This window comes from Hylobates moloch, unplaced genomic scaffold, assembly GCF_009828535.3.
Source record: "Hylobates moloch isolate HMO894 unplaced genomic scaffold, HMol_V3 SCAFFOLD_2, whole genome shotgun sequence".
Taxonomy (NCBI): Eukaryota; Metazoa; Chordata; class Mammalia; order Primates; family Hylobatidae; genus Hylobates; species Hylobates moloch.
The window spans coordinates 156123698-156141965 of NW_026652277.1; the positions used below are offsets into that span (position 1 = coordinate 156123698).

The window sequence follows — 18268 nt, forward strand, 5'->3', positions numbered from 1 at the left end:
ATTTTTGTAGAGACGGGTTTTCGCCATGTTGCCCAGTCTGGTCTCGAACTCCTGGGCCCAAGCGATCACCTCCGTCTTGGCCTCCCAAAATGCAGGGATTACAGGCGTGAGCCACCGTGCCCGGCCTTGAAAGGCAATTTCGTCTTCTTGGAAGTCTCCTTGACGGGGAGGGAGCCTCCCCTTTGGCCTCAGCACCCTGGCTAGGGGGTGCTGGCTCCATGATATTGCCAGTGGCCCCGGTTGCCTCTTCTGTTCACAGAGGCCGACTCCCCTTCACCCTTGGGGGAGGTCACCATTGCTTTTCACGTGGCCACCCTCCTGTCCGTTGGCTTTCGCGTGGGGAGTGCCTGCTGCCTCTGCGGCGGTCACGTCGCCCCGGGAGCCTCGGAGCTCTGGCTGCCCACGATGGGAGTCTTCTAGGGGCGCCGGAGCCAGTAACGCGGGGTCCGCCTGGCCGGCGGAAGGGGGGTGCTGGGGAACAGAACCGCACCCCACTCGGCTCCGGAAAGCCCTGGTAACCAAAATTCTTGAAAAGCACTAGTGCCTGGCCTCGGCACTAACTCTCCCCGAGTCCCGTTAAGCCTGAGGCGATGACTCAGAGGGTCTGGGGTCCTGTCGGGGAAAAGTTCAGAAACCAGAACAGTTCCACATTCTCCCCACGTGTCTGTGGTCCCACCACCTCCTCCGCAAAGGACCCTGAAAGCTGTCTGGGACCTAGGACACCTTCTTGGGATGAGTACGGCCATTCGCCCTGGCTGAGCCCCAGGAGTGAGGGCAGGGGCCGCGGGGTTCGGGTCGCCAGCCGCCCCCTCCGGCCTTTCTCTGCCCGCGGTGCGCTGGGACACCCTCGAGGCGGCTCAGCGCCCGCGGTTCCCGGCGCGGGCGGGGCCCTGGCAGAGGCGCCCAAACCGGTTGCACAGAAACAGCGCCACCCCCGACTGCCCGCGGGGCCACTTGTACATGCCTTTCCGTCAAAAACAAAGGCAGGGGCGGGGGCGGGAGGTGCCGCAAAAGAAGGCGGGCCGAAGCGAGGTGCGGCTCCCTGTCCCCGCGGAGGGGCGGGGCAGGGCGCGCAACTCCGGCGGAAGCTGTCCTGGGTCGTGAGCCGGCCCCGCCTTGGTGGCGGCGCCCCCTCGCGGTCCAGAGCCAGGCGCATCGGGCGGGCTCGGGTCTCCAGCCCGGCGGGGAGGAGGGACCGGGTCTGCGGGGCGGGGACTCGGGGCCTCGGGGCCTCGGCGGGGTGCGCACACGCAGGCGCGGCGGCCCGGGGTGCGGACCCTCGGCGCGGCTGGCCAGGCTCCGAGAACCTCAGCGCCGCCCATGGCCGAGCCGCTGCAGCCAGACCCCGGGGCGGCCCAAGCCGTGGAGACGCCGGACTGGAAGGCCCCGGAGGACGCCGGCCCCCAGGTAGGCGCCGACTCGGGAGCGGAGGGGCTGGGCCCGCCTTTGGGCTGATTTGCAGTGAGGCCAGCGGATCCCATAGAGTTAAGTAAAAAGTACAATTTTTTTAAATGGTCCGAGTCCCTACCCGCTAAGCTACGCAAACGAGAAACCTCGGTCATTTAGCTCTACCCTCCCCCCTACCCCCAGTGCAGGTCCCATCTCAATTTCTTGTTTTTGCGGGGTGGTGGGGTGGGGAGGAACGGGTTACGTCCCAGAACGCGCGGTGGAACCCTCCGAACCGAGGGGGTGTAAAAGTTTGATTCGAGTCCCCAGCGTGTGGGGTTGGGGCCGCTGCGGTCCCTAATCGCAAGGAGGGGAACCTCGTGGAGGGACACCTCCCAGACCTAAGGAGCGGGGACCTCAGGCCGGACCCGGGGCCGGTGCAGCCCCTAGACAGGCCGGCTCCAGGTCGACCCGAGATCACGGCACCGGTATTTTTTCATCTCACTCCTACCCTCTTAGAATTGCTTCTCGAAGTTTTCTCTGTTCCACTTTAGCCCGGAAGTTATGAGATCCGACATTATGGACCAGCCAAGTGGGTCAGCACGTCCGTGGAGTCTATGGACTGGGATTCAGCCATCCAGACGGGCTTTACGAAACTGAACAGTTACATTCAAGGCAAAAACGAGAAAGGTAAAAGCAGTTTTCCTTGTAATTATGCATATTGTGAAAAGTCCCCGGGCTTATTATTGAGTTTTAGCTTATTAAAAAAATATCCTTTATAATAGAAAAATAAGCAAGTCATCAAAGACTTGTCTTGTTTTCAGACAAGACTCCTCAGGACCAGGGTTATACTAGGTATTACTTTTCAACCTCTGTTCTCTGATTTTGCTGGATGAACTGGGGTTTGGTGTAACTCGTGATAAGTCCTTTTCCATGGCTAACACTTCAAGATAATTTGGTGACTGGTAGGATCAGAGACGTCGGGAGGCAAGAAGGTACCAAGATTAGAAGCATCAAGTCATAGCTTTTGGTCTGGCTTTGCCGCTATTTATATTTTAGCAGGTCTCTTAGCCTGTGGGACCTCATTTTCTGAATGGTAAGAAAAAATAATTTACTGACCATGTAATCTCTAATTTCCCTTTTTATCTCTAAAAATTAAGAATTTATTAACCCAGAATATCAGTATTACAGAAAGTGGTTTAATGTGGGCAGTGAGCAATTGAGTAATTTTGGCCTTACTGTTTTAAGATGAAAATTATCTTAAAGGTAAATATGTCAATAATGTGAAGTAAATCAAGAAACCCAGATCAAAAAAGAATAGGTTAAATGTTTAAAGCTGTCAAAAGTACACTAAATTTGCTTTCATTTTTATGTCACAGAGATGAAAATAAAGATGACAGCTCCAGTGACAAGCTACGTGGAGCCTGGTTCAGGTCCTTTTAGTGAGTCTACCATTACCATTTCCCTGTATATTCCCTCTGAACAGCAATTTGATCCACCCAGGCCTTTAGAGTCAGATGTCTTCATTGAAGATAGAGCCGAAATGACTGTGTTTGTACGGTAAGTGGTAGATAATTTATAGCTTTGCCGACTGCTAGTTTTACTTGCGTGCACTCACAGTTTAGCTCCAATGCAATTTCAAAAGGCTTTTCACCCTTCCATAAAATCAGGTCTAATGCATTTTGTGATGTTTTCCTACTGGCTTTGTTGTATATGTTACTGAGGTCTGTCACAAGATAATAATCACTTCATTTAATGAGTCTATTGCATGCCCTTCATATGAGGCACGGTGCAAATTATATGCTCCCCAAACAAAAGACTGCAATATAGTTAGACCTGAACAAAAGTACCTTAAAACAGAAGTCTTAGTTTGTTCAGGCTGCTGTAACAAAATACCATAGGCTGGGTAGTTTATGAAAAACAGAAATTTATCTCTCACATTTCTGGAGACAAGGAAGTTCAAGTTTAAGGTGCTGGCAGTTTCAGTGACTGGTGAGGGCCCGTTTCCTGGTTCATAGATGGAACCTTCTCAGAAATGCCCTCATGTGGTGGAAGAGGCAAGGCAGCTTTATTGGACATGTTTTACAAGGCTCTACCCTCATGACCTAATCACTTTCCAAAGGCCTCATCTCCTAATACTATCACATTAGTGATTAGGTTTTCAAAATATGAATTTTGAGGCCCAGCACTTTTGGAGGCTGAGGCAGGTGGATCACTTGAGCCTGAGAGTTACAGACCAGCCTGGGCAACATGGCAAGACCCCATCTCTACCAAATATATATATATATATATATATATTAGCCAGGACTGGTGGCACATGCCTGTGGTCCCAGCTACTTGGGAGGCTGAGGTAGGAGGATCACTTGGGCCCAGGAGGTCGAGGCTGCAGTGAGCCGTAATTGCACCCAATGCACTCTAGCCTGGGTGACAGAGTGAGACCCTGTCTCAACAAAAAGAAAAATGTATATATGAATTTTGGGGAGACACAAACATAGAGTTCATGGCATTCTGCCCTGACCCTGTAAAATTCGTATCATCTCACATGCAGAATACATTCATTCTATCCCAATAGCCCCAAAAGTCTTAATTCATTCCAGCATCAACTCAAAAGCCTAAATTCATCTAAAGATCATCAAAATCAAATCTGAGGCTCACGGTACAGTTCTTCCTGAGGCCGATTCCCCTCCATCTATGAACCCGTGAAATCAAACATGTTATATGCTTCCAAAATACAATGGTGGGACAGACATAGGATAAATACTGCACTCCAAAAGGAGGAAATGGGAAAAAAGAAATGGGTAACAGGTTCCAAGTAAGTTCTAAATCTCCAGATTAATTTTCTTTGACTCAAAGCTCTTCCCTCTGTGCCCACTGGGATGAAGGTCCCACTTGTGAAGCTCTGCTGAACAGAGGTTTGGCCCCCAAGGCTTCAAATGACCCTGCCCGTGGCTTTGGATGGCCCAACCACACTGCAGCTCTCGCAGTTGGAGGGACCCCCCCTGCAGCTCTACCAGGCTCGAATTGCACACCGGTGGCCCTCCCAGTCTGGTGTGCCCTGCTCCCATGGCTCTGCTAGCCATTTCCCTGTTGGGGACTCACTGCAGTGGCTTGCTCTCACTGTGGCCCTCTGCTTGGGTCACATACCCAAGGCCCTGGGCAGCTCCACCCTTCAAGGTGGAGGTAGCCACACCCCCACAGCTCATATACTGGCAGAGGTGGCACCACATGGATGCTGCTGAGGTTAACTGCCTGTGCCTTCTGGAGGGACAGCCATTGCAGCCCAGGCCACACCTCAGCCCACTGGAACTGAACCTGGGGCATCCAAGGAGGGCTGCACTGGAATGCAGGAAGCAGATTGGTGAGGCAGTGCTAGGCAGTGAGTTCCAAGGCCCCCCAGGTGCCCAAAGACCCTCCTTTGAAATTGTTCTGCCCTCCCCAGGCACTGAAACTTGGCATGTGATGGGAGAGGCAGCTCATAATTTCTAAAATGCCTTTGGCACCGTTCTTCCATTATGCTGGAGAATAGGTCCTGGTTTCTGTTTAGATGGCAGTTCCACATTAAGCTCGTTATCAAAGGGTTGCTTGGCCTTACCCTTGTTCTCTCTCGAACAAGCTTTCTCATTTCTTTTAATATGGATAGTCTAAGAATTTTCCAAATGTTTAAGTTCTGCTTCCCTTTTGATTAAAAATTTACTCTTTAAATTCTCTCTTGTATTTTACTATCAAGAGAAGCCAAGCCACATCTTCCATTCACATTTTGCTTAGAAAATGTTCAGCCAAATATCCTATTTCATAACTCACAAGTTGTACTGTCCACATTACACTGGGACACAAACACAGTTTCTTTGCCATGTCATGACAAGGGTCACCTTTCCTCCAAGTTCCAACAAATGTTCCTCATTTCCATCTGAGACCTTATCAGAATGGCCTTTACCTCAAACCACCATGATCCGGTATGACTCCCACCCTCTCCTTAGACTGCCCTTGCCATCCTCAGCAGTGCCTCTGTATCTGTCACGTGGTTACTGTCCTCTCCCACATGACCCTTACAGCAGTCATGTGTGGACCAATCTGTTCCCTTAATACTTGCTTATCCTTTAACTTTCAGAGTGTCACCCTCTTGTCATTTCTCCTGTCCCATTTCTTTACCTTCATTGGCTCCTCCTCAGCTCCCTACCCTAGGATCACTGTCGATGACTGTTTTAGACCCTCATTTCATAGCCGACTTGTTCTGAGCGATCCATTCATATTGCTTCAACTCCCTGAGTCGAATGATTCTCAAATCTATTAAGTGTCTCCAGATCTGATTTCCCTACTTGTTGGACATCTGTCTTTGGGGTTGGGGGAATCAAACTCAACAACCCTAAAAATGAGCCTTCCCCCAATTCCCAAATCTCTGATCTTATAGTGCCTGTCTCAGTCGAGGGCCTCATCAGCCGGATAGGCTCCTCTTTTTTTTTCTTTTTTTCTGAGACAGAGTCTCGCTCTGTTGTCTAGGCTGGAGTATAGTGGCATGATCATAGCTCACTGCAGCCTGGAACATCTGGGCTCAAGGGATCCTCCCACTTCAGCCTCCTGAGTAGCATGTGCCACCACCATGCCCAGCTAATTTATTATTTTTTGTAGGGACAGGATCTCACTATGTTGCCCAAGCTGGTCTTGAACTCCTGGGCTCAAGCAATCTGCTTCTCTCAGCCTCCCAAAGCATTGGATTTACAAGCATGAGCCACCATGCCCAGTCAAGACAGCTTCCTGAGCAAGGAATTTACAGTCACCATCAGCACAATGTTCCTGACAATTGGTTCTCACATCTGGCCCATTCACCTCAAAAATGATTCAGGGCTTTGTTCCCTTCTATCGCCATTGTGACTTACTCGGGTCTTCATCTTCTAGGGACCGCACTAAGTCATCTTTGTGTACCCCAGTTCTCGGCACATGCCTGACACTCCCAGTAGATACTGGGATGTTGATTCATCTCAACTGAATTATTTCTTGACTATTTCACTTCAGTAGCCTGCAAGCCGTCTTCCCTGCCACCAGTCTTTCCTCTCCTCTTCCACACTGGAACTGTGATCTTTCTTACCACAATGACAGAAGCCCAAAATCTCCGTCGGATTCCTCTTGCCTCCCCAGGGAAGCTCAGATTGTTCATACAGTGCACAGTGCCACATATCACCTGGCCCAGCCCTGTCTCAGCAGCTCCCCTTCCCACCACTTGGGCTTCTCACCTTTCACGGAACATGCCATGTTCTTCCACATCTTGTTACCTTTGACCTCAGGCACGTTAGTCCACTTTTCCTTGCTAAAATTTTCCTGTTTTAAAATGCATGTGATCATAATACTTATCTCATAGGGTTGCCATGAAGATCGGATGAGTTAATTGATGTAAAACACTTGGAACATGAACATCACGCATTCCTCGCTCTAGTACTCTCTTCTTCCTCTTCCTGGAGAGCCCACTGCCACCCTACAGGACAAATGACATCTTTTCTGTGATGCCTTCTTCAGTTTCTCCACCTTGCTAGCTACTCTGTCCTGGTGCCCTTCCTTCTATTCTTCTTCTAAGTAATAGTGACTTATTTATAGATGGAAACTTCTTCGAGAATATGACAGCATGTTACTATGTCCATATATTCCAGCCCCTGGCAAGGCAGGCACATGGGGGTGAGGGAGGCGGGCACCATATATGTCGTCTGTGTTCTGAATAAAACAGTGAATAGATCATTGTGAAACAACACACATTCAGAGAACAAAAGCTTATTTCTAATTAGAGGGTTCAATATTTGATTTTAAGGGAAAATGAATTTGAAAACAAATTCCTTTTAGGCAGAACATGCTAAGCATTGGTTATTCATTAAGGAAATAAATAATACATTTAGGAGCCAAAATGTTTCTTTCTTTCTTTTTTTTTTTTTTTTTTTGAGATGGAGTTTCACTCTTGTTGTGCAAGCTGGAATACAATGGCGCAATCTCAGCTCACTGCAACGTCCGCCTCCCAGGTTCAAAGTGATTCATCTGCCTCAGCCTCCTGAGTAGCTGGGATTACAGTTGCCCCCCTCACTATGCCTGGCTAATGTTTGTATTTTTAGTAGAGATGGGGTTTCACCATCTTGGCCAGGCTGGTCTGGAACTCCTGACCTCAGGCAATCCACCCGCCTTGGCTTCTCAAACTATTGGGACTACAGGCGTGAGCCACCATGCCTGGCCCAAAATGTTTCTTAACCCATGGTTCAGAATTATATTCAATCGACATGAAAATGATAGAACGGAAGAGTTATATCAACTCACCTGCAGTGTTTTTATTTTGCATACATGTGCATGCAGAGATTCCTACACTTGACAGGATTAAAAGGGAACTGCATGCCAGGAATGGTTCTGGGTGCTGGGTAGACATTGTTATATAAAACAGACATGGTTTGTACCCTTGAAAGGTGACACCTCATCTGAAGCATGGTAGGATTGATTTTTTGCACTGGCACATTGATAATAGAACTTATACCAAAGAAGGCATATTAGGAAAATTTTTGTTTCTCAGTGTTTCTTATTCTGAACCCTCAAAATCAAATTCATCATGCTTGCATGTCAGCAGCTCAGCTAGGTCAGCGCTGTCATGATTTAATCTCAGGATGTTTTTGTTTATATACTGTAAAATGTATACTTAAACTTTTATTCTCTTTTCCCACTTTTTGTTTTCACCTTTTGACTGTCTTTTCTTCCACATCCCCACAGCAGCCTCCTGACTGGATCCTTCCTTGCCAGTCTATTATCTCTCTGCCTATATTCTAATCCAGATCTGATCAAGTTGCACATTTCAGCTCAACGTCCTTGGAAATAACCTCAAAAGGCCTTAGGCTAATGCACAGGGTTCTTCCATCTAGCTCTCACTCACCTTCCTGGCCTCATTTTATGTCTCACTATGAAAACACTTGGTATTTTTAGATTTTTTTTTATTATTATTATACTTTAAGTTTTAGGGTACATGTGCACAACATGCAGGTTTGTTACCTATGTATACATGTGCCATGTTGGTGTGCTACACCCATAAATTCGTCATTTAGCATTAGGTATATCTCCTAATGCTATCCCTCCCCTGGTCTCTTTCCTATCACTCCCCTTTCTTTGTTCAGCAAAACCATCCTCCATTCAGGCCCAACTCAGATGACTCTCCTTACCCCAGATTTAATCACATCCTCAACGCTCCCACAACACTTTGATCCTGTCCCTGTTTAAAACCCTTCTCAGAGGCCAGGCATGGTGGCTCATGCCTGTAATCTCAACGCTTTGGGAGGCCAAGGCAGGTGGATCACTTGAGCTCAGGAGTTTGAGACCAGCCTGGGTAACATAGTAAGACCCTGTCTTTACAGGTTTTTAAAAAAAATTAGTCCGGTGTGCACCCGTGGTTCCAGCAACTCGGGAGGCTGAGGTGGGAGGACTGCTTGAGCCCAGGAAGTCAAGGATGCAGTACGCTGTGCCACTATATTCCAGCCAGGGTGACAGACAGAGTGAGACCCTATCTCAAAAAAACAAACAAAAAAACCTCAGGATGTATAGAGAGAGCTGCCAAAATGTTGATCTCTTCTGTTGGATCATAAATTCAGAGAGGTGAAAACTATATCATATTCGTCTGTAATCCAGTGTTTATTCCATTCCCTAGGAGAGGGAAAAAGCGGCAATGTTCAAGTGAAAATTGAGTCTGGAAAAGGGGCTTCTGCAGGGCTGTCGGTGTAGTTCTCTGATCAGCAGCACCGGCATGGATGTGGGAGCTCGGTAGAAATACACACTCTCAGGCCCCACCCCAGACCTGAATCTGCATCATAGCAAAATCCCCAGGTGACCCGTAAGCACGTTAAAGGTTTGAGAAGCACAGGGTAGAGCACTTGAAATTGTGTAGGTTCCAAATCCACCTGTCAACAGATGGGAGGAGGGGATGCATCCTCCTGGGTTTCCTCAGTGCTTCTGAGGTCACACGAAGACCAGGAATCACAGGCAGGAGCGGTCAGTTCATCTGCTGAGAGTGAGTAGCTTTTTTTATTTTTGTTTTTTGAGAAAGAGTCTTGCACTCTGTCGCCCAGGCTGGAGTGCAGTGACGCGATCTTGGCTCATTGCAACCTCCACCTCCCAGGTTCAAGCGATTCTCCTGCTTCAGCCTCCCAAGTAACTGGGACTACAGGCGTCCGCCACCACACCTGGCTAATTTTTGTATTTTTATTAGAGATGGGGTTTTACCATGTTGGCCAGGCTGGTCTCGAACTCCTGACCTCAAGTGATCCACCCACCTTGGCCTCCCAAAGTGCTGGGATTACAGTTGTGAGCCACCTCGCCTGGCCAAGAGGGATTAACTTGGAAGCTGGCCAAGAGGGAGTAACTTTGAAGCTGCCCTTCACCCAGCATTCACAGTACCAGCGCCTGCTCTTTGCTTCAGGCTGACATTCACATCAGTATTAAAATCATTCACGGTTATTTCCTTTCTCCTTTGTAGGTCTTTCGATGGATTTTCTAGTGCCCAAAAGAATCAAGAACAACTTCTGACGTTAGCAAGCATTTTGAGGGAAGATGGAAAAGTTTTTGATGAGAAGGTTTACTACACTGCAGGCTACAACAGTCCTTTCAAATTGCTTAATAGAAATAATGAAGTGTGGTTGATTCAAAAAAATGAGCCCACCAAAGAAAACGAATGAGAAAATGAAAGGAAGTTCCGCTGTCAGAGGCAAAACGTCTGTTTATCATAGACGTCAACATGACCTATAAGTAAAGTGCGTATCTAGTGTCTTCTATTGAGAGTACTACTGTTAATTAAGCTTATTTCCAATGTGCCTTTTTAATGCTTGAAGTTTTATCTACATACACAGGTAACAGGACAGTAGTCTGTAAACATAAATTGGTCATAACTATGGTGGTCTTTATTTCTGTGAGCATCTAGGGAAATTTCACATCACTTCCCTCTTCTTCACTGCATCACAATCATATTCCCTTTTTTTTTTCGTGGATTTGTGTTAGTTGGATGATATCCCCTCCAGATAGTATCAATAAAAATGTTTAAGATTTATCTTGTGTGGAACCACTAGGCTGTCAGGCCCGGAGAGGTGAAATTCAGTTGGACACAAAAATCAAATTGTCTTCTGTGGCTGCCACCATTACATTCTCTGTTGTATGTATTACATTCCCTCCCGCATCCTCCCACTGCCACACTGCCCCACTGCACAAGAATACTCCATTTAACTCCATTTAAATGTAGTGAGTTCATTCCTTTCTTTCTAGTCTCCACTTAACCCCCTAAAAATCTTGCTTTTTCCCCTAAACATTTCACTGAACCGTCACGTATTTGCATTCATTCTTTAACTCATTGTAGGGAGTCCCTGCTGTGTTCCAAGCACTCTGCTAAGGACTGGGAGGTGGTAAGAAAATCTGTGTCCCAAGCCCCTCATCACTGACTTCCTCTTCACTAACTCCAGCAACATTGTTCCACCTCCTTAACTAACTATTTCATTCACCCTCCCACTGTGAACACCACAGACAAGGCCCCTGGCCTCATGGAGTTTACATTCTAGAGGGTGAGGGAGTTCAACACAAATAAGATACTTGAAATTGGCAAGCGTGATGAAGAACTGAAATAGGGCAGTGGGGTAGAGTGTGGTTAGGTGGGGTGTGGTGGAATCACATAAGGTGGTCAGCAAAGGCCTCTCAAGAGACAGTTGAGACTTGAATGACCAGGAGGAGTCAGATGAAAGCCAGGGGCAGAGGTGACAGTGTTAAAGGGAGAGGCCACGTTTGGTACCCAGAACAAAAAGCTGCACACACTGCTTGCTGAGCAAGAGAGCACTGCTCTTGTAGGGCACAGTCTCTCGGAGAAAGAAAACTGCTGACCTTATGCAGGGTTTTAGGAAGGATTAACAGAATTTCAAAAGCATTTAGGAGTTGATCGAGCTTTAATTGTGGAGATGCAGGTTACCAGAGTGAGGCTGCTGCTGATTAGCATGATTTGGAAGCCTCGTTTAGAGGTGAGGTTACTGATGTGAAATTGTCATTGATTGTTTCTGGTACTTAATTGTTACTGTGGCCAAAGAATGGTCAGTTTTATTCTGGGATTTGAAGTTGTGGCTGACAGCGTGAGGTGTGCCACTCAAATTTAGCTTCAAGAAAGTACCAGCCGCCCAGCTGTGAGGGGTGTGGTTTGCCGACAGTCTCCCCTGTTACTGCCTTCAGAGTCCACGCCAGATTTCAAGATAAGGACACACTATTCTATGGGAGAAAGGGGGACCTAGTCTGTAACTGAGCAAGGCAGTCGTAGCTGACAGCACGCTTTTTTCTGGCAACTTCCAGCCAATAACTGAGCAAGGTGGTGGTATACGACCTAGCCATTTAGGCCAGGTGCAGTGGCTCACATCTGTAATTCTAGCACTTTGGGAGGCTAAGGTGGGAGGATTGCTTGAGCCCAGAAGTTCAAGACCAGTCATGGCAACCTAGTGAGACTGTCCAAAAAATAAAAAATTAGCCAAACCTGGTGGCACACGCCTGTAGTCCCAGCTCCTGAGGCGAAAGGATTGCTTGAGCTCGGGAGGCGGAGGTTGCAGTGAGTCATGATCATGCCACTGCACTCCAGCCTGGGTGATAGAGCAAGATCCTGTCTCAGAAAGAAAAAAAAAAAGACCTAGTCATTTCTACCAACTCGAAACCCCTCTAATAAGCAGTCTCTGCTCTGGAGCTTTTTGGTGGGCTGGTAGAGACTTTGTTAGATCGTACGGTTCCTCTGCTCAATCCTGCTTTTCCCTTTTCCTTTCAGAGATGTCACTTCACCAGTTTTGTACTCCTAACTCCATCTCAGCCTAAAATTGGCACAATTGGTACCAGTGGCCCACGAACGTAGGTGGTAAGACAGCATTTGCAGGCTGAGTGACTCACTGTCTGGCTGGCTCGGAGGCCCCCATCCCTGGTGGATAGGTGGCACAGACAGTCCCTGGCACAAGAAGGCTGTCCAGTGATGGAAGACTTCAGATGAAATGGCATGCTGGTGCAGGGGAACGCAGTGACTGGTGGGTGATTTGGGTGTCTCAAATATGGGAAGGGTGGATAAAACAGACAAGGACAATGGGCTTCCATGGTTATTGCTGAGTTGGATTGACGTCCTGCAAGTGGATAATGAAAAGCTGAGGTCAATTAACAAACAAAACTAAGTGTGAGCGGCAGAGTCTCTGTGGTAGCTTGCCAACAATCCTCATCTCATGCTGTAGCCAAGCAGAGCAAGCTGAAGGTCAAGCACAGGATTTGATGGTAAAAGTAGCTAACAGCCAACAAATACTCAACCAAGCCAGGCCTGTTAGATCAAGGTCGGAATCAAACTTGGGAACCTAAAACATGGGATGGGAGCATTTAGTGGATATCCCCAACCATCTGCCTCCCTAGGAGACTCCCTGAATATTCAGATCCTTCAGAAGAGGCCCACCCTTCCCCATGAAAAGCTGGAACTACCCTCCCTTCCTGCCTCTTCCCTAACACAAGGGAAGACAGTGTCCAAGGTCTTTCCCCATGAAGCAACAGGTGCCCCTCAGGATTGGTCCCTCCCCTTCTCCCGGCTACCAGGCCTATAACGAGACTTAAGTCACAACATAACTGATTGCGGCTGAGGGGTCTGATGAGGGAGAAATGGACTCTATGCCAGAGGAGCCACCTAACCTGGTGGCATGTACTGCAGGGGCCAGGGGTGTACTCTTGGGACTGGATCCTGAGGGTGCATGGTCAAAGGGGCTGGGTTTATACAACTAGATAAAGGAGAGGGTATATTGACTTCGGGCTCTCAGGATAGAGGATTTCACACCATGAGAAAAATGCCAGGAGATAATACAGACTCACTGCTCTAGGGCAGCTTGGTAGAAGCCTAGAAAGAGTGATCAAAATGTTGAAATGCCTGAATGGCTGGGACAAACAATAGAGACAGGAATGAGAAGGCTCAGGGAAGGGAGCATGCCAGCATGGATATATGAGGCAAGGTGACCCATCAGACAATTATGTTCCACGGGAAGGCCCAGGGGACCCATCCTTCAGCAAGGCCCCTGGGAATGCACTAATAAGCGGGCTTGAGCATCATGAAGGAGCTCAGCGGTGGCTCTCCTCGGCAGGCTGGGGCTGGCAGGAAGGGCTCTGATGGAACTTTGCTTGCTGAGAGCAATGTGGATGATGATGAGACCTTGAAGAGCCCAGGTGGCAGTGCCAGCCACAGAAGCCAGGGTGCCGTCAGTATCCTGTTAACCACTAAGCTCCAAATGGCAGCCAAGGGGCCCTGACCTGTAAAGTCTCATGGAAATAGTTGGTAGAACAAGGCATTCCTAGGGACAAAACAGCTGACTAATCAACAAGGATGAGCAGGGGACTGAGAGAGATCACTCCAATTAAAAAACAAAAACACGATTCCTTGCCAGTTTCTAGTTCAGTGTTCTGACCTAGAGCTCATTAATTGCAGAGGTGACTGTATCCTAGGGGAAAGTTTCCTGCAACATTTCAGCAGGTGTACACAGTAATGATCCCCTCACTCTTTTTCTAAAGGATCTATGGCCGTTTACTCAGGTGGCTCTATCCTGGGGAAAGAGGAATACCTGGATACGTCAGGGTCTAAGTTAATGTCTGATACCCAGAAACCCAAAGTGTCATTACAGTTCCTCCTCTTCCCATTAAAATGGGAGCATACAGAGGTTAGAAAGTAAATGTAGTTCTAATCAAAGTTTGGCTTAAAGCAGATCTCCTGGGCCTGCAGGTTATCTGCCCAATCTCTGACTGTATAATTGAGACTGACATCCTTGGCAGGCAGAATAACCCCTACATTTGTTCCTTGACCTGTGGGGAAAGAGTATAAGCTTCTAAACTCCCTCTCCTCCAATCAGGGCAGTAAACCATAATAAATATTGCCTTGAACAGTGTTTTTTAAGCACCTCAGGTGAACATCTGCTTCTGGCCATGATGATGAATTGGGAACCCAATTTACCTGTCCCTCTTAAACAACTAAAAGCCCAGACAAAATATATGAAACAATGGTTTTCAGACACTGAAAGTTCATAGTACAGGACTGTGATCTCTGCGAGAAGGGGGAATAATGAGGTGAGTCCAGTGATTGCTCAAGCTAATGGCCTGGAGGCAGTTTCTAGGCAGCAAAGCAGGGAGGGGGAAGCCAGAGACCAGTGGTCCTGCTGTGTTGAGGAGATGGAGATCAGTGTCACCAGAGGCCAAGGTGAGTAAGTGAGAGGAGAGAATGAAGCAGCACACACACAGAGAGTGCTGTAGGTCTGCAGTGGGTCCCCTAGAGTCCTTGGTTGAGTGAAGGTGTTAGAAGAAACTACTTAAGCCAAGAAATGAGTAACTGCAAAGTAGTAGAGCAAATAATTTACAGATCATCTATGGGGCTGGGAAAAGTTTGTTTTCACTAGCTACAGTAGAAATAACTCATAATGCGTGGGTCATCAGGTGGAGTCCTCCAAAGGGTGTTGCCTTAGTACTGAGGTCAAATTGTCCCTAGACCAAAGGCTTCTTTGGACTTCCCCTAACAAAGCTTAAAGGCAAGCCTTGGAAGGATCAAACTGATTTCAAGAAACTTAACTGTGAATCAGAATAAAGCCCAATACCATTTATAGGAATATAACAAAATCCATCAACAAACAACATAACACTCATAATTCCCAACATTCCGTAAAAAATTACTGGAAACAAAGAGAAATATAAATTATGGCCCATAATTAGGAAAAAAAGAGTAATCATTAGAAGTAGACCCAGAAGTGACAGATATGAAGAAATTAGCCGCTTGAATTATGTGATGTGGCAGATCTTATGTATTGGAGGTAGGGGGAAAGAAGATGCAGTGTGGAATAGATGACAAGGCCCAATGAGAGAATCACAGTGCAGGTCCCTGGGGCCCTGAAGCAAGGTGGTTCTAACCGCAGGAGAGAATCATATGCTTTTTGAAAAACAGCCTCTGCTGTGCTACTGGGCCCTGGTAGACACGGAACTTTGAGACCCAGTGATGCTATATCCAGAACTGCTCATCTTAACTAGGTCCTGTGGGAAGCACTAAGTCATAAGCTAGTAGGATCGGCAGCAGCCCATTGGAAGATGGAAATGATATGTACAGGAGCAGTTCCAAGCCGGACCGGAGGACATAAGCAAACTGCAAGAGCAATTATCCCAACCGCCATGTCTGCACAGTGGCACCTACATCCCCCCCTCCCTGTGGTTGTTGGAGGACCTGTATGATCCACTGAAGGAAGAGGAATGCTTGGGCTTGGTTTATTGATTAGTTATCTTCTTCTGTAGTTGCAAGCTGAAAATGGACCCTCACTCAAAGGTGACATTGAAAAACAGGAACAAAATTGCAATCTTCCTGCAAAAACTGGGCAGAATTTTTTGAGGTACACCGGATCATTCACTTTGTGAGGGAGGACAGGTAATATTTATGGAAATGGCAGAAAATGGCGTGCCAGCTGATCAGGAGTTTGGGAGGAAAAAACATGGATGATTAGGAGGTCTGGGGTAGAGACGTGGATGGGCATATGGAGTGGACACAGAACTTGAAAAACTGTATCACATGTTAATGCCCACCAGATAGCACCCACCACAGAAGAGACACTAAACAACCAAGTAGATGAAATGACTTAGCCTGTTCTATTAGCTCTTGCCAGTGCCCACCTCAGTGCTGGTAAAATGCACACACAAAGTGGCAGTGGTGGCAAAGATGGAGGCTGTGCATGGAACCCACCAACATGGGCTGCCACTTACTGAGGCCAACTTAGACACTGCTCACTCTGACTATCCAACCTGCCAGCAATAGACACCAATGCTGAGACCCTTACAAGGCTGTGAGGACCAACTGGTCACTTGATAGCAAATTCACTATGGTAGGCCCATTCTTTCCTAGAAGCACCAGCAGTTTATTCACACAAGGACAGACTTCCTATTCTAGGTATGTGGTTCCTTTCGGGCCTACGGTGTGCGAACACAATCTAGGGACTTACTTACAAAACATCTGACCTGTCAGCATGGATTTGTTGAATACGTGATCTATACATGTTAGCACCCAATCAGGGAGAGTTTGCCAATGGCCATAGGATCCACTGCTCCAATCACATACTGCGCCACCTAGAAGCTGCTAGCCTGATGGAATGTTGGCATGGCCTGCTTTAGCGCCAGGTGGGAGACAATACCCTGCCAAGATGTGCCACCATCTCCTGCACACAGTATACTTATTGAATCAGAAAGCCTGTATGATGCTGTGTCTACACCAGGGATATATAGATTTCAGAACCAAGGAGTGGAGGCAGGAGTGACCCCACTTACCATCACACCCAATGAACCACTGAGGGACTTAGTACTTCCCATGCCTGCAACTCCAGGTTCTACAGCATCCGAAGTCCTAGTTCTCAGAGAGTGTATATCTTCTCTAGGCAATACTGCAAGAATCCCATTGAACTACAGTCTGCGGCTACTATGTGGGCACTTTGGACTCTTTTGTGTTCAGGGGCCAGTAGGCAAGAAGTCACCATCTAGTCAAGGGTAACTGACCCTAAACTGCAAGAGGAGGTAAGCCTGCTGTCAGAGGATGGGGGCAAGACCAATGTGTGTGGAACTTAGCGGATCCACTGGACGCACCCTCTGTACTCTTTGCCCAGTTGTAAACTAGTGAATGGACCCTCTGTACTCCTTGCCCAGTTGTAACTAGTGAATGGACTAGTGCAGCAACCCTGGTCTGAGAAGGGTTTGGCTCCCAGGAGCTCAGGACCCTCAGGAATGAGAACTTGATTTATACTGTCAAAAAAGCCACCAAGACCAGCAAAGATGACAGTTATGGGTGAGAGGAATTTAGAATGAAGCGAGGAGTAATGAGGACCAGTTGTGGTTCCAAAACCATTTGCAGGAAGGTGCTATAGTTGGTCCTACCAAACTCCTCTTTCAACATTTATCCTCAGGAAGAGAGCGCCATTGGTGCCCTGGAACAGTCACTCTCTGCGTGTTTTTGGGGGAATGGATCCACATAGGCAAAGGGTGGACCATGGCAGGCATGGAGAGGTGCCACTTAGATCCTCCTTCAAGACAAGACATGCCATCCAGCTGCGAGGAGTGTGGGTAGCCAGCAGCCACCAGCTGCTACTTCACCAGGATCCACCTTAGCTTTCAAGCTGAGGTCACACTATTCTCAAGACAGGAGAGGTTGGTGGCCAATGATTTCACTAAATTATGGAAATTGAGAGCATGCTTTTCTGAGGGGGCCCTCTTGCCAAAGACCAAGCAAGGCCGTGGTACAAGGACCTAGCTGTTTCAATCCAACCCAGGACTCCTCCAATGAGTGACCTTCTTCCCAGAGTTCCCCTGGGATGGCAGCTCGCCTGCTCTCCTTGCCTCCTCCTGCTTCCTCTTTTCCTTTCAAAGGTGCTTACTCCAATAATAAAACCTTTGGTATTCTAACTATCTCAGTGTCTACTTCTTGAAGAATCTAAACTGGCAGTAGGATCATGCCCCTTACTGATAGCTCAACCACATTTTCTATCTTTGGGCCTCCTTGTCTTTGCCTAGCACATGAGAAGCATTTATTAGGACTTTGTTTTTTTCCCATTGCTGAACAAATGACTACAGATTGCTCTACTCCTTATCCTGTGAATAAAGGCTGGCCGCTGTGGAAGGTAAGTCAGAGCAGGCAACTGAGAGAAACGGTATTACAGTTACTGAGTGGCTTATTAAGGAAAGTGGTGCAAGAATCAGGTCCATGTTTCATTCAAATGACCCTCCATTCCCTCCACAACATCCTCACATCTGCCAAAGCAAATTATGCTGCTGTGCTCATTTGATGATGGAATCAGCATTGCATGCAGGCTGAACCCCTACTACCGCAGAACCAAGAAAGCCACTCTTT

General features: G+C 47.6%; 1 protein-coding gene across 2 annotated transcripts; it reads left to right on the plus strand.

The window, feature by feature from the left end:
• The first annotated feature begins 872 nt into the window (after nucleotides 1–872).
• On the plus strand, nucleotides 873–10139 carry HEBP2 (heme binding protein 2). Of its 2 annotated transcripts, none has more exons than XM_032160258.2 (4): nucleotides 873–1407; nucleotides 1941–2076; nucleotides 2766–2828; nucleotides 9866–10139. In XM_032160258.2, exons 1-4 carry the CDS (start codon nucleotides 1321–1323, stop codon nucleotides 9913–9915), a joined length of 336 nt encoding a protein of 111 aa, XP_032016149.1. In that variant the 5' UTR covers nucleotides 873–1320; the 3' UTR covers nucleotides 9916–10139. The 2 variants fall into 2 exon arrangements, with proteins under 2 accessions (XP_032016149.1, XP_032016139.1); XM_032160248.2 differs by having other exon boundaries at nucleotides 886–1407; nucleotides 2766–2946.
• The last annotated feature ends 8129 nt before the right edge of the window (nucleotides 10140–18268 follow it).